This window comes from Moschus berezovskii, chromosome 5, assembly GCF_049115385.1.
Source record: "Moschus berezovskii isolate FMDL1 chromosome 5, NW_MosBer_1.0, whole genome shotgun sequence".
Classification (NCBI taxonomy): Eukaryota; Metazoa; Chordata; class Mammalia; order Artiodactyla; family Moschidae; genus Moschus; species Moschus berezovskii.
Window position 1 is genome coordinate 70611770 of NC_142464.1, and position 23156 is coordinate 70634925.

The 23156-nt window shown below is 40.7% G+C and overlaps 1 protein-coding gene across 4 annotated transcripts in view; it reads right to left on the reverse strand.

Moving 5' to 3' along the window:
• The window catches only part of ATP8A1 (ATPase phospholipid transporting 8A1), a 244089-nt gene extending 229691 nt beyond the window's left edge, over window positions 1–14398 (reverse strand). For all 4 annotated transcript variants that reach the window (XM_088836319.1, XM_088836317.1, XM_088836318.1 and 1 more), the window contains exon 1: window positions 13997–14398. In XM_088836319.1, the coding sequence (XP_088692445.1) occupies window positions 13997–14045 (49 nt within the window). In that variant the 5' untranslated portion in view covers window positions 14046–14398. The remainder of the gene's footprint in view (window positions 1–13996) is intronic.
• Window positions 14399–23156: the final 8758 nt, after the last annotated feature.

Sequence of the window (23156 nt, forward strand, 5' to 3'; positions counted from 1 at the left end):
AAACCAAATAACTGAGTATCATCATACAAGCTATATCATTTCTGACAGGGGAAATTTAGAGAAGTGCAATTAAACCCATTAAGTAACTGGGCAATAGACAAATTTACCCCAAAAAATATCCATATGCTCTTGGTTTCTTGGCTGGCAATCTATATGACTTTATATAATCTATTCTTTTCTCCACAAGCAAGGAAATTCAAAGATCTACATCAGTATTTTTCAACACTGTTGGATATCAGAATTATCTGGAAGATATAATATCAATGCTTAGGGCATATGCCCGATGGCCCAGACTGATTCCATTGGTCTGGGGTGAGTCCAGGCATCAGTACCGCTTAGACAATCCCCATTTGATTCACTGTTCAGCCAGGATTGAACACCACCGACGTACAATTGACTGTAAACCTGTTGACATTACCCAAGCCTCCCACCACCCTGACCACACTGGACACACTCTACATTAAAGATGGCAGAGTCATTCTTTCTCAAGTCATTTCTCTAACCCTTACTCACAACTGTGGGAAAAAAGTTATGAAAGTTGAGTGAGTCCACCTGAGAACATTCACCACATCCATTCTGGCATCAGAGTGGACTGAATCCAACTTAAGCTTAAGGTATAAAACAGCACATCAAATTTGGGTAAAATCTAGAGAGAGATTGGTTTCATTTCTTTGATCAGGGAGAGGACATGGCCTGAGTTTTAAAATGAAAGTAGAATGAGACAGACTAGAAGGGAACTGGGAAGGGTCAGCTAGTCACTAGAATGACAGCATGGTGCCAAGAGAAACAGTCCTGGACAATAGGTGCACTCAGAACCGAAGCACTCCAACATGGGGCAACAAGTTTGTCCAGAAGAGCTGGCCAAGAGTACTGAGGGGGAAAGTGAAAGCAAATGATACTCAGAGCCCCTGGCAGCTGGCTTGGCACCCGAACTCCTCACAAGGGCAGAGTCCTAGAGTCCAGGGTCTCTTCTCTCAGACAGGCAGGGCCCCGAGTACTGGAGCTCTGGTTGCTGCGACAAACAGTCAGGGTCAAGGAAATGGTGATAGGGTGGTTCAAGCCACATCCTCAAAGTGGTAAATTAGAGCTCCTTGAATGTCTCCTACTGTTAAGGTTTTCTGGACTGCTACTGCTAAGTCACTTCAGTTGTGCCCGACTCTGTGCGACCCCATAGATGGAAGCCCACCAGGCTCCCCCATCCCTGGGATTCTCCAGGCAATAACACTGGAGTGGGTTGCCATTTCCTTCTCCAATGTGTGAAAGTGAAAAGTGAAAGTGAAGTCGCTCAGTCGTGTCCGACCCTTAGCGACCCCATAGACTGCAGCCCACCAGGCTCCTCCATCCATGGGATTTTCTAGGCAAGAGTACTGGGGTGGCTTGCCATTGCCTTCTCTGGGTAGGGCTAAATCTACATGGGGGTAAGGGAGGGACAAGGGGAAAAGATGGGCTGCAGATGCTAGAAGGAGATTTCCTCTACATCAAGTTGGCTTTAAGACCAGAGTTAGCCACAGAGATCGACGTTAATTAGAGAAGCTCAATTATTCTAAACTGGTGTCAGAGCAAACCATCTCTATGATTCACCCTTGCAAACCAGTTTGCTTGCTTCATTCACCAAGATTAATCTTGTATTCTAAATAGGTCTGGCCCACTAAAGTGGTTTCCTGGTTCAGAGCCTGGATTGCCTTTGACCTTCTTAGCAACAGTCTCCACCTAAGCTGCCACATGACTAACCCAGTCTAGTGAAGTACAACCCTGAATGGATCAAGACAAGTCATCTTCAAAGATGGGCTTAAGCAAAACAATGAAGAGGCTCAATTCAAAACAGTTACCTTTGCCCAGTTCATTCAATGTGTAAATAACCCAGTAAGCCAAATTCTTTAGCCCCTTAGATTAACAAAATTGATGGCAACAATGTATATAAAGGCAAACTACCCAAAGTTACTATCCTTTGTATACACATTTCATGCTAACATTTAAAAGAAAACTGATAGGAAGGTCCTGTACAGTGGTCTTATCAAATCTTTTTAAAAAAAATTACATTTAATGGGTCCAAAACAACAGGCTTCAAAAGATGCCACGATGAATTTACATGAAACCTCTAAATTGCCATGAGGGCTGTGTCACAAGCAGTATTATTTAAGCACTTTGTGAGTTTTTACGAGGACATTGGAGAAGGCCTTCTGTTGGAAGGAAGTAAGGCTTAATCTCTACTTAAGAGAGAAGTATATCTACACATGTACTTTTAATAAGCTTACTCTGAGCCATCATTTCTGTTATAAAATTTTATATTCTGAAAAACTCTAGTAAATCCTTAAGTCCAAGCTAGAGATATAATCTGGAGCTGCGCTGACCAGCACAGCAACACGAGCCACATGTGGAAACTGAGCATGTGAAAGGGGACTAGTTTAAATTGAGATGTACTGTAAATATAAAATGCATAGCAGAGTTAGAAGCTAGTACAGAAAAGAATGCAAACTATTTCATTATTGATTTTTATATCATAGTGAAATGATATTTTGGATCTATTAAAGAAAATATATTATTAAAATTAATTTCACTTATTTATTTTTTTTACCGTGTAGCTACTATTCACATGTTTGTCCAGTGCTTGTGGATCACTTTATTTCTCTCAGTGCAGATCTAAGACATGAATGTCAATTTGATAGGAGTAGATTTTACAAAACCATTAGTTAAATCTCAGCTGGTCTAAATTTTGACCTCTAACCCTAACAAAAAGGATAAAAAAAAGCAGTATCTTGGCTATTGTGTAAGGGCTATGTGAAACCTTTAGAAGCAGTAAGTTGGAACCCAAGTACATAAAACTTCAGGACATAAAAATGAACAAATCTTACTGAAAAAAATAATGTAACAAAAATTTACCTGATCAAATTAATTATAATTGAAAACCTTGTTTAAAAATACCTTATGATGTATAATTTTAAAACTTACAGAGATGAAAATTAATTGAAAAGCTATTTAAAATAAAAGAATTCAGACTGATGGTCAACAGCTTCCACCTTACATATTCTGACAGTCATGAGCAAAAACATAATTTTAGAAAGGATTCCATTCACAATATCTTTGTAAAACTTAAGCCATCTAAAGAACAAATCATTAAAGTGGATAGGATTTATTTAAGAAAATTCTCCCCAGCACATAAAAGAAAAACCAATAAATGGAGAGTAAAACTAAGCTTAAACAACTCAGTATAGAAAATATATCAGTTCTCTCAATATAAATTTATAAAATTAATGCAATATCAATAAATATTCCAACACATTAACTTTATTTAATGATGCACTCATTAGTTCAAGTGGAAAAATAAGCATGAAAGTAGCCAGAAAAAAAAAAATTAGAGGAAAGAACAGTGATTAACTGTAATAAAGAAATTTGAAACAAGGGGCCAAAACAGACCAAAATACAGAAGAGAGGAGAGAAGAAGGGGAGAGATTGACTCCAACCATGACTCAACTATGCGTGTAAATTTAGCATATAAAACAAACACCTCAAATCAGTGAGGGGAGAAGAGATTATAAAGTATATGGCTATCATGTCAGATAGATAATAAATTGAGAAAAAAAAAAATTAGACCCCTACCTTACATCTCACAACAAAATAAATCCCATAGGAATTACATGTGTAACTGTTTAAAGGTGAAATCTAAGAGTATTAATACTAGAAGAACATAAGTGAAAAATGATCATTATCTTGACCTAAGAAACATGACATTAAGGCAGAAATTTTAAGAAAGAAACTGAAAGATGATACTTCACAAAAATTAACCATGTAACCAGCAGTACATGCTGCTGCTGCTGCTGCTAAGTTACTTCAGTCGTGTCCTACTCTGTGCGACCCCATAGACGGCAGTCCAGCAGCCTCCCCCGTCCCTGGGATTCTCCAGGCAAGAACACTGGAGTGGGTTGCAATTTCCTTCTCCAGGGCATGAAAGTGAAAAGTGAAAGTGAAGTCACTCAGTTGTGTCCAACTCTTAGTGACCCCATGGACTGCAGCCCACCAGGCTCCTCCATCCATGGGATTTTCCAAGCAAGAGTACTGGAGTGGGGTGCCATTGCCTTCTCCGCATGCACATGAGAAAACATCAAAAAAAGTTAAAAGATAAACAGGGAAAACAGTTCATGTCAGGAGCACATGATAAGCTCTTAAAATTCAATACAAGACAATCTTCATAAAGGAACTTACAATGAGTAAATAATTCAGACAAAAATAAAAATAATTACTAAAACCAATCAAGATGTATTCAGTCTTATACGTACAGCAATGTAAACTTAAAGTTTTTTTTTCTGCACTGTATATTCAAAAGGATAAAGAAGACTATCCAGTGGTGGAAAAGGAGTAGTGGAGTAGGACCTCTGGTCTATTTTCAGTGAGGGTATAAACGTGAATAATCTTTTAACATTTTTTTGCCATTATAAAAACAAAAAAAAGATATATACTTTTGCCCCAGAAATCCCTTTACTCAAAGGATTTTCAAAGAAATAATCAGAAAAGTGTACAAAGATATATAAAGATGCTTATTCAAGAGTGGTTTTTTTTTTTTTAAATATATACTGGAAATGACCTACATGCCTACCCACAGAGGATTCCGTAATTATTATACAATAACATCTGTAATGCTAAGCTGCCATAAAATACATGATCTATACATTCAACAAATAATTACTGAGACTTCCCTGGTGGCTTAGGTGGTAAAAGTGTCTGCCTACAAAGGAGAAGACTCGGGTTCAATCCCTGGGTTGGGAAGACCCCCTGGAGAAGGAAATGGCAACCCACTCCAGTATTCTTGCCTGGAAAATTCTATGGACAGAGGAGCCTGGTAGGCTACAGTCCATAGAGTTGCAAAGAGTTGGACACAACTGAGCGACTTCACTTTCACTTACTAAGTGCCAGGCAGTGCTCTAGGCACTGAGTATTTAAATAGTGACAGTAGATAAAAAAAATTTCTTTCCATGGGTGAAGGTGGTCAAAAGTACAAACTTTCAGCAACCTAGATGTCCATCAACAGGTGAATGGATAAGGAACTTGTGGTACATATATAATGGAATATTACTCAGCCATAAAAAGGAACACATTTGAGTCAGTTGAACTGAGGTGGATTAATAACATAGAGCCTGTTCTACAGAATGAAGTATTCTTTCATTCTGTATAACAGAATGACAAAACAAATACTGTATATTAACACATATATATGAAGTCTAGAAAAATGGCACTGATGCACCTCTTTGCAGGGCAGGAATAGAGATGCACACACAGAGAACAGACCAGTGGACACAGCAGGGGAAGGAGCGGGCGAGGCAAACTGACAGTGTAACACTGAAAGGCATACATTGCCATATATAAAATGGATAGCTAGTGGGAAGTTACTGTGCATCACAGGGTGCCCTATGGCAACCTGAAGGGGCGGGGTAGGGTGAGATGGGATGGGAGGTGGGAGGGAGGGGACATATGTATACTTACGGCTGATTCACGTTGCTGTTTGAGGGGCTTTCCTGGTGGCTTAGAGAGTAAAAAATCTGCCAGCAGTGTGGGAGACCTGGGTTCGATACCTTGGTGGGGAAGATCCCCTGGAGAAGGGAATGGCAATCCACTCCAGCATTCTTGCCCGGAGAATTCCATGGACAGAGGCGCCTGGTGGGCTACATTACAGTCCATGGGGTCGCAAACAGTCAGACAACAACTGAGCAATTTACACTCTCACTTTCACACTGTTGTATGGCAGAAACCAACACAACATGGTAAAACAATTCCTCTCCAATTAAAAACAAATAAAATAACTTTTTAAAGTACAGAATTCAGATTAGAAGCTAAATTCTGAAGATGTCATTACAGCATGGTAACTATAGCTAACAAGTGTTCTATATATTTGAAGTTACTAAGAGAATAGATTTTAAAAGTTCTTATCACTATAGAAGACATCTGTAACTATGTGAGGTGATGAATATTAACTAAAATTTTTGTGGTAATCATTTTGCAATATAGTATATACAAATCTGTTTTACACAAATATAATTACATATAATCATATCTTAATAAAACTAGAAAAATTAAAATTTAAAATCCCATCCTTTCTGGAAGAAAGTGTTAGTTGCTCAGTCGTGTCTGACTCTTTGTGTCTTCAGGGACTGTAGCCTGCCAGGCTCCTCCGTCCAAGGAATTCTCCAGGCAAGAATACTGGAGTGGGCAGCCATACCCTTCTCCATGAGATCTTCCAGACTCAGGAATTGAACCCGGGTCTCCTGCACTGCACACAGATTCTTCACTATCTGAGCCACCGGGGAAGCCTTTATGGAGTTTACATAAATTATATTTATAGACAAGGATGTGTATGAAATATTAAGTGGGAAAAAAAGATTAAGAATAATGTAGGGTCTGATCTGAGTTTTCTGAAGAAATAATATATTTCTCTTCTGGAAAATTGTTGGAATGGATATCTATTAAATGATAATGTATATATTAAATGGTTATATTTAGATGGCTTAGTTTGGGGTGATTTTTACTGTCCTCTTGACATCTCTTCAGTATGAGTTTTTTTCCAATGAGCAGCTGTTACTTCTACAATCAAGAGAACAAAACTAAGCTTTGTCATTAAAAATAAAGTTCAGAGTTATCTGTTCATCTGACAAAAGCTGTAAGTGCAAGAATATAGCAGTGAACAGATAACACAAAAAGTCACTCCCTTTTCAATGGTCAGGTTCCAGTTAGGAGGGTAGCAAGTAGGTCTGATCATAAGGCATCTGTAGGTCATCTCATCTTTATTTAGGTCACAAGATTCATTTACTATGCTCTAGGCAATGTCCTCAGTATATCAGTAAACAAAACACAAAAAAATCCCTGCCTTTTGGGAGCTTACTACCCAGAGGATAAGAACAGTTAAAGATGTGGGTTCCAGGGAGTAATGAAGAATGAATCTGTTGCCTTTACAACATTTACATTGTAATGAAATTATGTCATTAGAAATCCAATATAGCAGCAAATATTTCACTAACTTCAAAAGCACAGTCTTTATGCAAACTTTCCTTAAGCCTGTAAGGTCGGTATGAACTGATTCAGTTCTCACTGTTTTTGAAATTATATAAGTGAAATAAAAGAATAATGTACTATAGATTAAAAAGACTAAAATAATTTAGTTTTGCCACAATAAATAGCTCCAGGATTTAACATGTTTCAGGGATTCCCAAATATTGACCACATGAAGCATCACTATACTCACACACCCACTCTGTGAAAGAATGTCATGTCAGTTATAAATCTATAACTCATTTTCATGATTACTTTGGGGAATCCTTCATTCGCTGTACCTTTCTATCCCACCATCCAATTAGCTGGCACACAGCAGGTGCATAATACACGCTTGTTAAAGGAAGAAAGGATCTTAGCCTTCTTTTACCTGGACAAATGAAATAGCCTCCTCAAATTTTCTTTTTAACAATTTTTATACAAATTACCTCCATGCTCCTTTTGTTACATTTTAAGTAAATAAAATGTAGCATTTTATTTTAAAGGTGCCATTTACACAGGCCAGTTTAGGAAAACAATCCCTAGGACAACTTCTAAATTTATCACTTAGTACATGTTTTACATAATCAAATGAATGCCTTACATTTTAGCATCATAATATTCAACAGTGTGAAACACACACCACTGGATTGTTGTTGTTCAGTTGCTAAGTCAAGTCTGACTCTGTGACCCTACTGGATAGGTATGTGGTGTTTTTTTTTTGGTGTGTTTTTCCTTAGTTTTGAATAATGGTCATTATTTTGTAAATCATGAGCTCTAGAACACCTCTTTTAATCAAGCAAAAGCCTTTGACAATCTGACAGTGACAATGCCAGTCAGCTGCCTATCCAGTAACAATTTTTCCTTTTTCTTTTAATAATAAAACACTAGGTGCCAACTAGAAAACTTCAGCTTTCCTTGCAGAAGTGAGCCAATGCAAAATAACCATTAGTCTTTGTGTGGTACTTCCAAGAAAAACCTTTGGTCTCACACTCGTCCTTTTTCTCCTGACCTGGAACTCCTATACACTGGCTGGTACCCCAGCAACCAGCTTATGACTTTAAGGAAGTTATATACTTAGGATGATGAGGCAGAAAGGCGTAAGGAGCCCATGTCCCTTATGACTTTATTTGGTGGGCATAGGTGACCTGGACTGTATTCATGCTAGTTTTACAACACCGAGAAAAATTCTGTTTTGTGTAGACCACTGTTATTTCAGTCCCTGTTTCTAGGATTTTTAATGCTGTATTTAGAGGCTTATTTGATTTAGCTGCAGTAAAAGTGAAGGGACATATGATTCTTAGTCTTCTGCATTATTTAGCCTTGCTTTCTGGCAAACTTATCTACCAGGGTTTCAACTATTATCTCTGAACCAGAGATTCCGATTTGCTTTTCCCCACATCTAACCTCTCAGTTTCAAAGTATCTCAAAACATGTCCAACTGGATATCCCTCAATTACTTCAGAATTTGAATTTATGTCTTCTCTTACTATATTGAAATTCCTTCTAAATTTCCTTATCTTTTAATACCTTTTCCCAATCAATCAGGTTCAAGACTGTAAAGCAGAGATCCTTAAAATGTGTTTCACCTACACTTGAATATTCTAGCAGGTCGTGAAGCATGCAGTCCCATGACAGATCTACTAGATTTTCATGGGGCAGCTCAAGAAACAGTAGTCTTAAATAAGATACATTAAAGTCTGAAATTACCGCTTGAGAATCTCCCTTTAATATTTTTTGTGGTATATTCACTATATCACAATATCCTATGACATGACCTCAGTCACCTCATTTCCTACTATCTTCCCCTTCTCCCTCCACCTGCCTGCCACCGCATTCCTCTAACACTCCTATCTCTGCTGCCTTGGGGCCTCTGCCTGGAACCTTCTTACCCCAGATTCCCAGCAGGCTTAATCCACCTCCTTCACATTGACTTTTCAATGAAGGCTAGCTTAACCAACCTATTTAAAGTTGCAATTTATCCACCAACCTTATGCATCTTACTTTCTCTTTATTTGTCCCGTAGCACTTATCACATAACAAAGTCTACAACTTACTAACTTTTTGTGTTTGCTTTGTCTCTTGCCTCACTAGAATGTTAGCACCTCCAGGGCAGGGCTTTTTCTATTCTGTTTGCTCACTGATTTATTTCAAGTATGGTACTTGAAATCTCCTGAAATTTCAAGAATGGTACTTACAGGAGTTCAATAGATTATCTGTCAAACAAGATAATGATTTATTGAGAAATAGCTCTAATTCCTCCCTTTCCAGTCTCACTGCTCCATACTAATCCTGGTCTTTGTCATTTTTAGATCTTAAACACACACACACACAATAGTCTATTTACATTTCCTACAAACCATCCAACATATTTGGGGATGTCACTTCCCTATGGTGATTTGGCTCCTAACTGGCCCTTTCGGAGGTATCTCATGCTTGAATGAGAACTGGATTAGAAGAACTCTAAGATCCTTTTAAAATATTTGATTCAAACTCCAAATGACTCAACCTGGTATTTAAAATACTCTATAATCTGGAAGTCTTTATTTATCCAAATTTATGCTCTATTTTTTCTCAGTTTCCCTCTGTTCCTGGCCAGTTTAAGAACTCTCAAGAAAGCCAGTCATGTTCAGCACTGTTTCAGTTGGTTACTCTCTAACCTCAGTGCCCTCCTGACTACTGAAATAGATGACATCATCTCAGAACCTTGGTTCTCACACTATGACCTGCAGGTCATCACCCAGCATCACCCGCGAGCTTGTCAGAAATGCATCTCCAGCCCTACTCATCTAGAAGCTGCATCTAATAATATCCCCAGGTGACTGGTGCGCACCTTAAAGTTTGAGAAGCATTGCGTGAGGACTCATTTCAAATTATTTCTCAAGGAATGTTTCCTTGCAGGCTTCACGTTCTTATGTGATCTTTCACAGCTCTTTGTTACCCATAGCAAGCACACTGTTCAATTAATAGCATCCCCCATAGCAAGCACACTGTTCAAATAATAACATCCCCTCCTAGACTATTTCTTATTTCATGGATGTTCTTTCTCCTTGATCTGGTTGTAAATAACCTGCACACAGAGCAGCCATGCATCTGGCCAATCTGGATGCCGGGAACAGAAACCCATTCAAATCGCTTAAAGTAAAAATAATGAGCCTGTTCTAAGGCTACTTGTTGAATTGGGACAAAAAGAGTTGGGGGTGGGGGAGGTGCTCTAGAGTTGGGGGAGGCGCGCTAGGGACGGGCCACCCTCTCTCCTCATTCTTTCCATCCAGGCCATTCTCTCCTATCTTTCTGTGTTCACGTGCACACTTTCTGCTTCCTCATACCAGCGGCATCCGCACAACCTAAGACAGCTAGCAATTCACTCCTCCACCAGCCTATTCTCCTCTGCCCCTTGCTGCTTCAACCTTCACTCTAAGTCTCCAGAGAGCTCAACTTTTTCCATGGGAGAGATGATCACCACAAAGCCTTGGCTTTTTGAGCCAAAACCCAAGGTTACAAGTGTTGAGCCGCCTATGGATTGTCTGCTCTGTGTCAGAAGCCTACCCTGGTCCAACCCACTGAAGCCAAGGAGGCTGCAGTTCAGAACAATGCCATCAGGCAGCAGGAGCTGTCAAAAGAGACTATTCTTTAGGAAAGAAAAGTGTGGGTGGAGCAGGCAATGAGCCACATTGCCAGCCCACAGCGTCATTATCAATGTCCTCACCACAGTCCCAAGCAAAATGCTGAGCACATAAGAAGCTGAACCAGCCCATATGGGGGAAGGGTCATGCACCGACTGCCACTATGCTGCTAACAATGTACCAAGCACCTCAATCACTTGGGACAGTTTCATCAACTATCAGATGGGACCATCTTCACCAACCTTCAGGAGTGCTGTAAGGTCCTATAGGGTAGTCTTTGTAAAAATGCTTTGAAAAATATACATGTCAATCAAAAACAACACTGCTGCCTCTCAGATAAAATGCTTTCATATGGTAGAAGTTTCACATAGTTTTCTGGTCCTTTCTCTTTTCCCATTTCACACAATATGGAATCCAGCAACTGCTATTATTTGAAAGCACAATCCCAACTATTACCACTATATTTTCATACCTTCATGGCTCACTCAAATGATGATTAAGAAAATTCATTCATTATTATCAAAAAGACAACAAATAACAACTGTTGGTGAGGGTGAAGAGAAAAGGGAACCGTCATGCATTTGTTGGGTGGAAATGTAAAGTTATGCAGCCACTACTGAATATAGTACAGAGGTTCTTCAAAAAATTAAAAATAGAGCTACCATATGATCCAGCAATTTTACTCCTAGGTATTTATGCAAACAAAACAAAAACACTAATTAGAAAAGATATATGTATCACTGTGTTCATTGCAGCAATTTTTATAACAGCCAAGACATGGAACCAACCTAAGTGCAATCAATAGATAAATGTTTTTGGCATTGTGCTTTGTACCATTTATTAAATAAAAATTTAAAAAAAAGATGAATAAAGATGATGTAGTGTGTGTGTATGTATATCTGTGTGTGTATATATATACATATATATGAATATTAGTCATAAAAAAAGGATGAAATCTTGACAACATGGGTGGATCTAGAGGGTATTATGCTAAGTGAAATAAGTGAGGGAAAGACAAGTGCTGGATGATTTCACCTATATGTGGAATCTATAAAACAAGTGAACAAACATAACCAAACAGAAACAGTGTCATAAATACACAGAACGAACAGGTGGTTGCCAGTGGGAATTGGTGTGGGGAGGGTAGAGAAATAGGTGACGAAGATTAAAAGGTACAAACTTTCAGTTGCAAAATACATGAGTCTTGTATATGAAATGTACAGTGAGGTAAATATAGTCAATAATTATGCAATAACTTTGTATGTGGACAGAGCGTAACGAGACATTATGCTGATCATTTTGAAATGTTTAGAAATACCGAATCACTATGTTCTGTAACAGAAGCTAACATACTCTTATAGGTTAATTATACTTCAAAACAAACAAACTCAGAAAGGAGATGAGATTGGTGGTTATCAGAGGTGGAGTGTGGGGGAGAGGGTGAAGGTAATCAAAAGATACAAATGTCCAGTTATAAGATAAATAAATACTAGGGATGTAACGTACAACTTGATAAATATAATTATGTTTATGTATGAAATGCTAGAAGAGGAAGTCTCAACAATTCTCATCATAAGGAAAAATTTTTTTTCTGCTTCTTTAATTTTGTATCTATATGAGTTGATGAATGTTGACTAAACTTAATATGGTAATTTTTCATGATGTATGGAAGTCAAATCATTATGTCATATGTCATAATGCCACATGTCAATTATAGCTAAATAAAACTGGAAGAAAAAATAAGAGAAAAAGAAAATTCATTTCACTCAGAAGTGTAAAAAAAGAACGTACACATTTTTCACTGTGTACATTTAAAGACAGTGTGCATCTAAAAGGTGCCCTGTATATTTTTCATTATATTACAAATGACAATAAGTATGTATGAAATTCCTAAGCAGGAAACAGGTTTTCTGACTCTTGTGTGGCCTTCTCCCCAGAGACGTGCCACTGAGAATTTCCAAAGTGCTGTAATCAGAAAATCCGAGCTATGAGGGCCCCAGTCTTTGCGACCCCATGTACTCTAGTCCTCCGTGCTCTTCTGTCCATGAAGTTTTCTGGGCAAGAACACTGCAGTGGGTAGCCATTCCTTTCTCCATGGGATCTTCTTGACCTAGGGACTAAACCCAGGTCTCCTGCATTGCAGGCAGACTCTTTACTGTCAGAGCCACCTTGGAAGCCCATTAGAGCCCAGAGGCCCCATTTTTAAAATCAAGGCTCAGAGGAGGAAAAATAATAAAATGGCCCATCTCAAACCCCTGCAATCCAATTCTCCTAACTTCTATAGTTTTTTTCCTAAAATCCTTTTACCAGTTGCCAAACATTAACGGGGGAAGGGGTAGGGGTGAAGGATGGACACCAGTGACCACAGCCAAGTTCTCAAAAACAAGTTATGAGAACCTGAGCCACCCTTTGCTGTATTCACGTGTGGGTTTATGGGAGAGAAAAACAAAAGAAAACAAAGCTCAAGATCTGTACAGTCTTGGCTTCACCATGAACAAAATTAAAAAAAAAAAATTTACCAATTGACGGCCATATGCTGGGCAGGATGCTGAGGGCTCCTCAGAGGATGAAGAGTCTCAGCCCTCCAAAAGTGTATTTATTTGCCTTTACCCTCGGGCATCTGTTGCTCATTGCTGACAAGTGTAGCCATTCAACAGCTGGCCCCGGGTGGAGCAAAGAAAATAGCTTCCACCTTGCTTAAAAAGTCAACTCAGCTGGCCAAAGTGCAGGTATCAGGTAAACGGAAAAACAAAAACAAAACCCCGGAATGCAGCTGGGTGAGACACCGCTGCAAGAGGCAGAACTGCAGAGACTGTAACGCACAGCACACGCTGAGCGCCCAACCCCAATCACAGCTCCTCCCGCTCCGAGTGGCGCCGGGCTGCGGATCAAACGATCCTGCATCCTGGGAAAGGCAGTTTCAGTTCTCAGGGTGTCGTGATGTGGGGGCTGCACAAAGGTGGGCGGCGGGTTGGGGTTCTGCAGCCCCAGAATGGAGAAGCAGAGTGGAGACCTAGAGGTCTGTGCGCTAGTGGGGAGGGAGGTGGGCAGGGCGAGAGCGCAGAGACCGAACAGTCACGCTGCGGCGTAAAAAGAGCCATGGGGATCCCACCGAGGACACCAATTTCGGGGCTCTGCAGCCGCGAAGGGGTCTGCGAGGGCGGCGAAGACAGTGCAGGGAGAAGGGTTCGCCAGGGACCAGGCACAACAGCCAGACATTCCTGGGGGAAGGGGTGGGACGGGCATCTCTTCCCCGACATACACAGACACACACTCACACCGCCCCACTCCCGGCTGGCTCCGAGTCGCCTCCGCGCGCGCTCCGCACCCAGCCCGGCGCTGCGGCGGCCACTTACCCTCGGCGCGGGACCGGATCTCCGACACGGTCCTCCGCATGGTGGGCATCGCAGCAGCCGCCGCAGGTGGGTCCTTAAACCAGACCCTGCACCTGTCACGGCGCCGCGCGGGCGGGGAATCTGGCTTCCCTGCTCCGAGCGATCAGCAGCCGCGCGGGCCCTGCGGGCCACCCAGGGCAGCGCCTCTGCCGGGAGAGGCCCTCGCACACCTGCGGAAGGAGGAAGAGACCACGAAGGTGGCGGTGTCCGCAGAGCCCAGCGAGATCTGCCCGCAGCCGCGCAGGGGGCGGCTCGGCGAGGGGCGGAGCTCGGGCCCCGGCGCGGGCGCCGGGGGAGGGGTCGTCGGGGCGCGCGCTCACTCGCTCCCGCGGCAGCGCGGCGGGGAAGGCGGGAGAGGGGCAGGGTGAGACCTGGCGGAGCCTCCTGTCGCCCCGCCCCGCTTTGGACTGTACCACCTGCGGGGGACGGACCGGGGAGCTGCTGGCTTTCTCCACCCCGGGCACCCTTTTTCCACCCCGTGACTTCGGCTCTTCCTGTGCTTCCTCAATAGCTTTCAGATTTTTCCAAGTCTTGGCCAAAGAGAAAGGCTGTTCTGGCCCCTTCATCCTTGCAAATCCTCTTCCGCCACCCTCTGGTTTTAATAACAATGGGGTCGCCCGTGGTCCGGAGAGTGGGGTTGGGTCTGAGTCGGCAGGAGAGACGCTAAAGGGGAGAAAGGGCTTGGGTCCCCTTGGCTAAGTTCCAACCCAGCGGTGGTAGGGGTCTGCGTGCTCGCCGGCCGGGTGGAATTCTAGCCTCCCTCAAGTCCAGCAGCCCTCGCGGCCCGAGTTGCACCTGCTCTGTCGTCTGGTTTGCAAGCAACAGGCTCTGAGGCCGGGCGCTGGTGGCTCCTCTTCCCCACGGTGCTCCGGGCCGGCCTGCCAGTGGCCCGGTGCCTCTCGCTAATGCGTATTCTGCAGCCTGACAAAGCTCTGGACTTGGCATAAAATCCAACTATTGAGCCAGGTGCTACAAAAAAGGACTTTTTTGGTTTGAGTTTTTTTCTTTCTAGTCAAACCTTCAGGAAGTTGGGAGCAGACGTTTTACCCAAAAAAGGGAAGAGGCATCCAAGTATACAATCCACGAGTACATTAAATTTTAATTTGTTCCATAATCTAGAAATCACCGACTTAGTGGACATGAGTTTGAGTAAGCTCCAGGAGATAGTGAAGGACAGGGAAGCCTGGCATGTTGCAATCTATGGGGTTGCAAATAGTCAGATACGACTTAACAATTGAACAAATCCTAGAAATAATCGTAACCTAATGATCTTTTATTTTGTATACAGAGATCTATATTAACAAGGTATCAAAACAAGTACGATATTTATTGCTGATTTCATCTTTTGGATGTAAGGTTTTGTATAGATCTTGGTGAGCAGCTAAAATGGAAAGAAAGGAATAAATTGTTAGAAGCACCTTGCCCTCTTCCTCCAGCACTGGGTGGAAGAGGGCTTTACATGGAGTGAAAGTGAAAGTGAAAGAAAGTGAAGTCGCTCAGTCGTGTCCGACTCTTTGTGACCCCATGGACTGTACCCCACCAGGCTCCTCTGTCCATGGGATTTTTCAGGCAAGAATACTGGAGTGGGTTGCCATTTCCTCTATTGTAAATTACTTTCAGGTCCTGAAGGGAGAGATCTGGAAAGGTCTAAACAGAGATAAAAGTGATTATTCCCAAGCCTGAAGAAAAAATAAAATAAAACTGCTAATAGCATCATATCTCCATTTGTGGTATTTTTTCTGCCTCCTGCAGGTAGCATTTGCTAATCAGAGCCCTGCCTTTCATTAATTCTGAATCAGGCAGTCGATGCATATTTATGAAGAACTCACTCTAGTTGACTCTGATTCAGAGGCAGGGATTAGAATGAAGAAAATATAATTCCAGTGTTCATGAAACATTGCAGGGTAGAGTAGGACTCAAACGTGTTTTTTTCACTGATGGCATTGATCTGCAAGTATGGTCTTCTAAAAGTAAGAAATGAGCACACAGCCTTTTTAGGACAGTCATCACTGGACCTTCTTGCTCTTTCCAGTTCCAAGATCTTGTATAAAGGCAACTCCCCCTGGCTCAGTGAACACAAGTCTGAAAAAAATTGAAAAGGTAAGTACAACAACGGAATAGTTAAAAAAGAAAGAAAAATCAGTTCTAGAAATTAGTGAACAGAAACCAGAGAAAAGGCAGTGCTTTTATGATTACTGATTTAGGTGTAATTTTATAGAAAGCCAGAACCAGTTTTTCGTCAAAAATAGTGCACAGCAATATAACAGTATTTGATTTATGAGCAATAACCTTTGTAATTCCTGTGGCCCACCGAATGAAGTTCAGTTCTTATTTGTAAATAAGTTCCAGAGATTACCTCTGTTTTCTGTAGAACAATCTGTTTTATATATGTCTGTGTGTATGTGTGCTTCCTATTAACAACCCATAAGCAAAGTCGATACAGGAAATAACAGTCTTTCATACAGAGAGGAACATTGCATGACCTGGTCAATAGCTTACCGTGTGTCTTTTCCCAAGTTATGCTATCACTTTACCCATAATAGCAAGATTACCCTACCTAACTCATTTCCAAACAACAGTTCATTTCTGATTACTAAACATTACACATGTTTTTGTTGGTTCAGAACCCTGATTGAAGTTCAATATTGTACTGATTGGCATATTTGTGTATGTGCGTTCAGTGGCTCAGTCATGTCTAACTCTTTGTGACCCCGTGGATTGCAGCATGACAGGCCTCCCTGTCCCTCACCATCTCCTGGCGTTTGCCTAAGTTCGTGTCCATTGCATTGGTGATACCATCCAGCCATCTCATCCTCTGATGTCTTTTTCTCCTGCCTTCAATCTTTCCCAGCAGTGGGGTCTTTTCCAATGAATCAGCTCTTTGCTCAGTTCATTTGCTCAGTTCAGTTCATTTGCTCAGTTCAGTTCATTTGCTCAGTCGTGTCCAACTCTTTGTGACCTCATGGATGCAGCACACCAGGCTTCCCTGTCCATCATCAACTCCCAGAGCATGCTGAAACTCATGTCCTCTGAGTCTGTGATGTCATCCAACCATCTCATCCTCTGTCGTCCCCTTCTCCTCCTGCCTTCAGTCTTTCCTAGCATCAGGGTCTTTTCCAATAAGTCACTTCTTCACATCAGGTGGCCAAAGTATTGGAGTTTTAGCTTCAGCATCAGTCCTTCCAGTGAATGTTCAGGATTGATTTTCTTTAGGATTGACTGGTGGGGTCTTCTTGCTGTCCAAGGGACTCACAAGAGACTTCTCCAACACCACAGTTCAAAAGCATCAATTCCTCGGCAATGGCAAGCCACTCCAGTACTCTTGCCTAGAAAATCACATGGACAGAGGAGCCTGGTGGGCTGCAGTCCATGGGGTTGCTACTAGTCAGACATGACTGAGCAACTTCACTTGCACGTTTCACTTTCACACATTGGAGAAGGAAATGGCAACCCACTCCAGTGTTCTTGCCTGGAGAATCCCAGGGACGGCGGAGCCTGGTCGGCTGCCGTCTATGGGGTCGCACAGAGTCGGACACAACTGAAGCGACTTAGCAGCAGCAGCAGTAGCAGCAGCAGCAGCTTTCTTTATGGTCCAACTCTCACATCCATATATGACTACTGGAAAAGCCATAGCTTTGACTAGACAGACCTTTGTGGTAAAGTAATGTCTCTGCTTTTTAATATGCTGTCTAGGTTGGTCGTAACTTTTCTTCCAAGAAGCGTCTTTTAATTTCATGGCTGCAGTCACCATCTGGAGTGATTTTAGAACCTAAGAAAAGAAAATCTGTCACTGTTTCCATTGTTTCTCCATCTATTTGCCATGAAGTGATGGGACCAGATGCCATGATCTTAGTTTTTGAATGTTGAGTTTTAAGCCAGCTTTTTCACTGTCCTCTTTCACTTTCGTCAAGAGGCTCTTTAGTGCTTCCTTTTTGTCATAAAGGTGGTTTCATCTGCATATCTGAGGTTATTGATATTTCTCCCAGCAATCTTGATTCCAGATTGTGCTTTATCCAGTCTGGCATTTCATATGATATACTCTGCATAAAAGTTAAATAAGCAAAGTGACAGTATACAGCCTTGACATACTCCTTTCCCAATTTGGAACCAGTCTGTTGTTCCATGTCCGGTTCTACCTGTTGCTTCTTGACCTGCATGCAGATTGTTCAGGAGGGGGTCAGGTGGTGTATTCCCATCTTTTTAAAAATTTTCCACTTTGTTGTGATCCACACAAAGACTTTGACTTACTCAATAAAGCAGAAGTAGATGTTTTTCTGAAACTCTCTTGCTTTTTCTTTGATCAATGGATGTTGGCAATTTGATCTCTGGTTCCTCTGCCTTTTCTAAATTCAGCTTGAATATCTGGAAGTTCTCCGTTCATGTACTGTTCAAGCCTAGCTTGGAGAATTTTGAGCATTTACTTGGCTAGTGTGTGAGATGAAAGCAACTGTGCAGTAGCTTGAACATTCTTTGGCATTGCCTTTCTTTGGAATTGGAATGAAACTGGATCTTCAGCTTCAGCATCAGTCCTTGTGTTCAGGGTTGATTTCCTTTAAGATTAACTGGTTTGATCTCCTTGCTGTCAAAGGGACTCTCAGAAGTCTTTAACAGCACCACAGTTAGAAGGCATGAATTCTTTGACGTTCAACCTTCTTTGTGGTTTGCCTCTCACAACGGTAAATCACCACTGGGAAGACCATAGCCTTGACTATATGGATCTTTGTCAGCAGAGTGATGTCTCTGCTTTTCAACACACTGCCTAGGTTTGTCATAGCTTTCCCACCAAAAAGATGTTCTTGGGAACACCGAGAATTAAGGATCTGCCCTATTTGGGAGGAACTCATAACTAACTAGGCAACAGAGGCATGCTCACTAATTTACTACTTTATAATATAGCTAAAAGTGCTTTGAGAACTCATGGCCTGAAGGTAGTTGGAGATGTTCCTGTGAACCCTGCTTTAGATTGAGAAGGAGGAATGCAAAGTTGAATACTATACTACCATGGAATACAGATGCTGGACAGGACTGGCTGTTATACTCTAAATCCTTTTGCAAAAATAAAAATAATTGGGTAAATTAGACTTAACATTTAGATAATTATTTCTTTTTTTGGGTGTTAGTTCTAGAAGGTCTTATAGGTCTTCACAGAACCATTCAACTTCAGCTTATTCAGCATTACTGGTTGGGTCATAGACTTGGATTACCATGATATTGAATGGTTTGCCTTGGAAACGAACAGAGATTATTCTTTTTTTTTTTTTGAGATTGCATCCAAGTACTGCATTTTGCAGTCTTTTGTTGACTATGATGGCTACTCCATTTCTTCTAAGGGATTCCTGCCCACAGTAGTAAATATAATGGTCATCTGAGTTAAAGTCACCCATTCTAGGCCATTTTAGTTCGCTGACTCCTAAAATGTCTATGATCACACTTGCCATCTCCTGTTCAACCACTTCCAATTTGCCTTGATTCATTGACCTAACATTCCAGGTTCTATGCAATATTGCTCTTTACAGCATCGGACTTTGCTTCTATCACCAGTCACATCCACAACTGGGTGTTGTTTTTGCTTTGGCTCTGTCTCTTCATTCTTGGAGAAGACTCTTGAGAGTCCTTTGGACAGCAAGGAGATCCGACCAGTCCATCCTAAAGGAAATCAATCCTGAATATTCATTGGAAGGACTGATGCTGAAGCTAAAACTCCAATACTTTGGCCACCTGATGTGAAGAACTGACTCATTGGAAAAGACCCTGTTGCTGGGAAAGATTGAAGACGGGAAAAGAAGGGGACGAGAGAGGATGAGATGGTTGGATGGCATCACTGACTCAATGGACACGAGTTTGAGTAAACTGTGGAAGTTGGTGTGGACAGGGAGGCCTGATGTGTTACAGTCCATGGGGTTGCAAAGAGTCAGACATGACTGAGTGGCTGAACTGAACTGAATTATTTCTTTTAGTTTAAAATGGAGGTTAAGATATATCACAAAATTCTGTCTAGTTACAAACCACCTGATTATTGTAAGAAAATATCTTGTTACCTTTGGTATATAGTTGATATATTGATTCACTGGATGGTGAAGATATTATGGTTAAGGTATTATTATGGCATGGTTAAGATATTGTATTAACTGGAATTTATGTTATTAGACTTGTAAGCCCTTTTCCTCAAATCTTCCCATCTTGATTGCTGTTTTTCTGTCACCATCCCTTACATGCACCTATACCCCTCCAATGCACCAATATGTTCTTTAAGCATAGTTTTAAAAATATGTATTACTTCAAGCCACGTTTCGTCTCCATCTCTACTGCTCTTATACAGGCCACCATCATCACACACCTATAGTAGTCTCCTACTGATTTCCTTGCTTTTACTTGTCACCCATTCATAGTTACTATTTTAAAACAAATGAATGTAAAATTTTAATTCCTTTGAAACACAAATGAGTTTATGTCATTTCTTCAGACTTCAGTGGCTTCCAATAGCACGTAGAATGAAACTCAGGCCCTTTCTGACCTTGCCCTTGCCTGCCTCTCAGGCTCATCTCCTTCTAGCTCTCATTTGGTCATTTGGGCTCAGATTATTCAGTTCCTGCCCCCCACTCCCCCTAGCTCCCCCGCAGCTGGTATTGAACATGTTCCCCAGTGCCAGCCACCACCACATTGCCAATAGCACTTATTTCTGAAGTTTTCTTGTTTGTTGGTTTCCCTGCTTATGATAAATAGGTGTTGCGCTATTGTCTTATTTATCACAGTTTGTCTAACTTTAAGAACACTGCCTGTCTCTCATGTGGCTCAGGATCAATAAATATTTGTGGAATGAATGAATGTGCTGAAAAATGTGTGTACTGTGAATGACCTGGTTCCCTAACATTGGAGACTGGAAATAAGTCAAAGAATAGTATTTTATTTGAATAGGTAATAAATTATACCCTTCATAAGCACATATACTGGAATATATTACTTTGTCATGAAATGATTTAGAACATATTTGCTATGACGTACTTGATACCAGAAAACACTTCTGACTACTGTACTGACTTTTGTTAAAATCAAGTGATCAAAATTTTAAAACAGTAGACTGATTGAGTACCTTGTTCTTGCTGGACTGAGTAACAAAATGCATAAAACACTAAGACGTACATTATTCCTGTTTAAGTGAAATAAATTTTCAAATGTAAATTTGTTTTATATAAAAAGACTAAATAGAAAAAAATTTTGAATATTCTCTGGTACATCTAGTGTTTGATTCACACATAATTTTTTGGAAATAAACATTTACTGAATTTTTTCTCAAAAGTAAATGAGATTCAAGACAAAACAGGCCTTGTATTGAGATCTTGAATTCAAGCTTATTTCAAACTGATAAGAGGTTAATTAAATGGCCTGATTTTTACTTTAAAAATTTCCATCTTGCAAGAGCCAGGAAGTGAAAATTAATGTTTAATTTAGGAGTAGTATTTCTTTCCAAAAGTTAAACAAATTTTCAATAATGCTGAGCCTTTGTAAAATATTATTGTAAAATATATTTCATTGATAATACATTTAGTGCGGCATTTTCATGAATTCTGACATTTTTAAAAAGCAGCTTTATTGAAGTGTAATTGACACACAGTAAGCTTAATATGTTTAAAGTGTAGAATTTGACAAGTTTGAGCATGCATATGGACACCTACGAAGCCATCACCACATTCAAGTTAATAAACATATCCATTACTTCCAGAAATGTCCTATTGCCCTTTGGTATGGTTGTTATGTATAACTAGAGATACATGCATGCTTTTTCTTCATGCATTTAGTGCAGTTAATTGAGTGCCCACCATGTTCTAGATACTGAGCTGGGTATTTAAGATTGAATGGTCAGCTAAACCAATAGGTTCTGGATCCAAAAAACATTATGATCAAATAATTATGTTCAGTTCAGCTCAGTCACTCAGTCATGTCCGGCTCTTTGTGACCCCATGAATCGCAGCACGCCAGGCCTCCCTGTCCATCACCAAATCCCAGAGTCCACCCTAACCCATGTCCATTGAGTCGGTGATGCCATCCAACCATCTCATCCTCTGTCGTCCCCTTCTTCTCCTGCCCTCAATCTTTCCCAGCATCAGGGTCTTTTCAAATGAATCAGCTCTTCACATCAGGTGGCCAAAGTATTGGAGTTTCAGCTTCAACATCAGTCCTTCCAGTGAACACCCAGGACTGATCTCCTTTAGGATGGACTGGGTGGATCTCCTTGCAGTCCAAGCAACTCTCAAGAGTCTTCTCCAACACCACAGTTCAAAAGCATCAATTCTTTGGCACTCAGCTTTCCTTATAGTCCAACTCTCACATCCATACATGACCACTGGAAAAACCATAGCCTTGACTAGATGGAACTTTGTTGACAAAGTAATGTCTCTACTTTTTAATATGCTGTCTAGGTTGGTCATAACTTTCCTTCCAAGGAGTAAGCATCTTTTAATTTCATGGCTGCAATCACCATCTGCAGTGATTTTGGAGCCCCCCAAAATAAAGTCAGCCACTGTTTCCCCATCTATGTACCTTTGTAATATATCTGAAAATATACATAAAATTTTTGTTTCTACTGGATGTTATGGTTTTTATCTTGAAAATGGTGTCATATTTCTTATATGAAAAGGATAGCTAGTGAAGACAAGAAGTTTTATTATTTCTTTGATGTTTACCAGAAAGTCAATATCAGAAATGAAAAAACTCCTAGGAAAATCTCCATTTCTTTTTCTTGCCATGTCATATTAGGTGTTATTTCAAGGGAGAAAAGGTGGTAATAATGAGGTAGAAATATTGAAAGATAGGAATGTCTATTAAAAATTGAATATAGCTACAAATGAGATAAATTATGACTATGTAATATAATTTTGTAGTTCCATCACTTTTAATTTGGAAAGAATGCAAGCCTTAAATAAGATGGTTTCCTGATGAATTGAAATAAGCCGTAGCTTTCAAATATGAAATATTATATTTGCCGATTGTATTTGGGCTTCTTGGATGATATATCCTCTGCTCAGGTTCATAACTCACTGCAGTGTTTAGCAGATATATTGGAAAATCACCATGTTGTTGTTGTTTTCCCTATGACCCTAAAAATTCTCAGAAACAACATTTG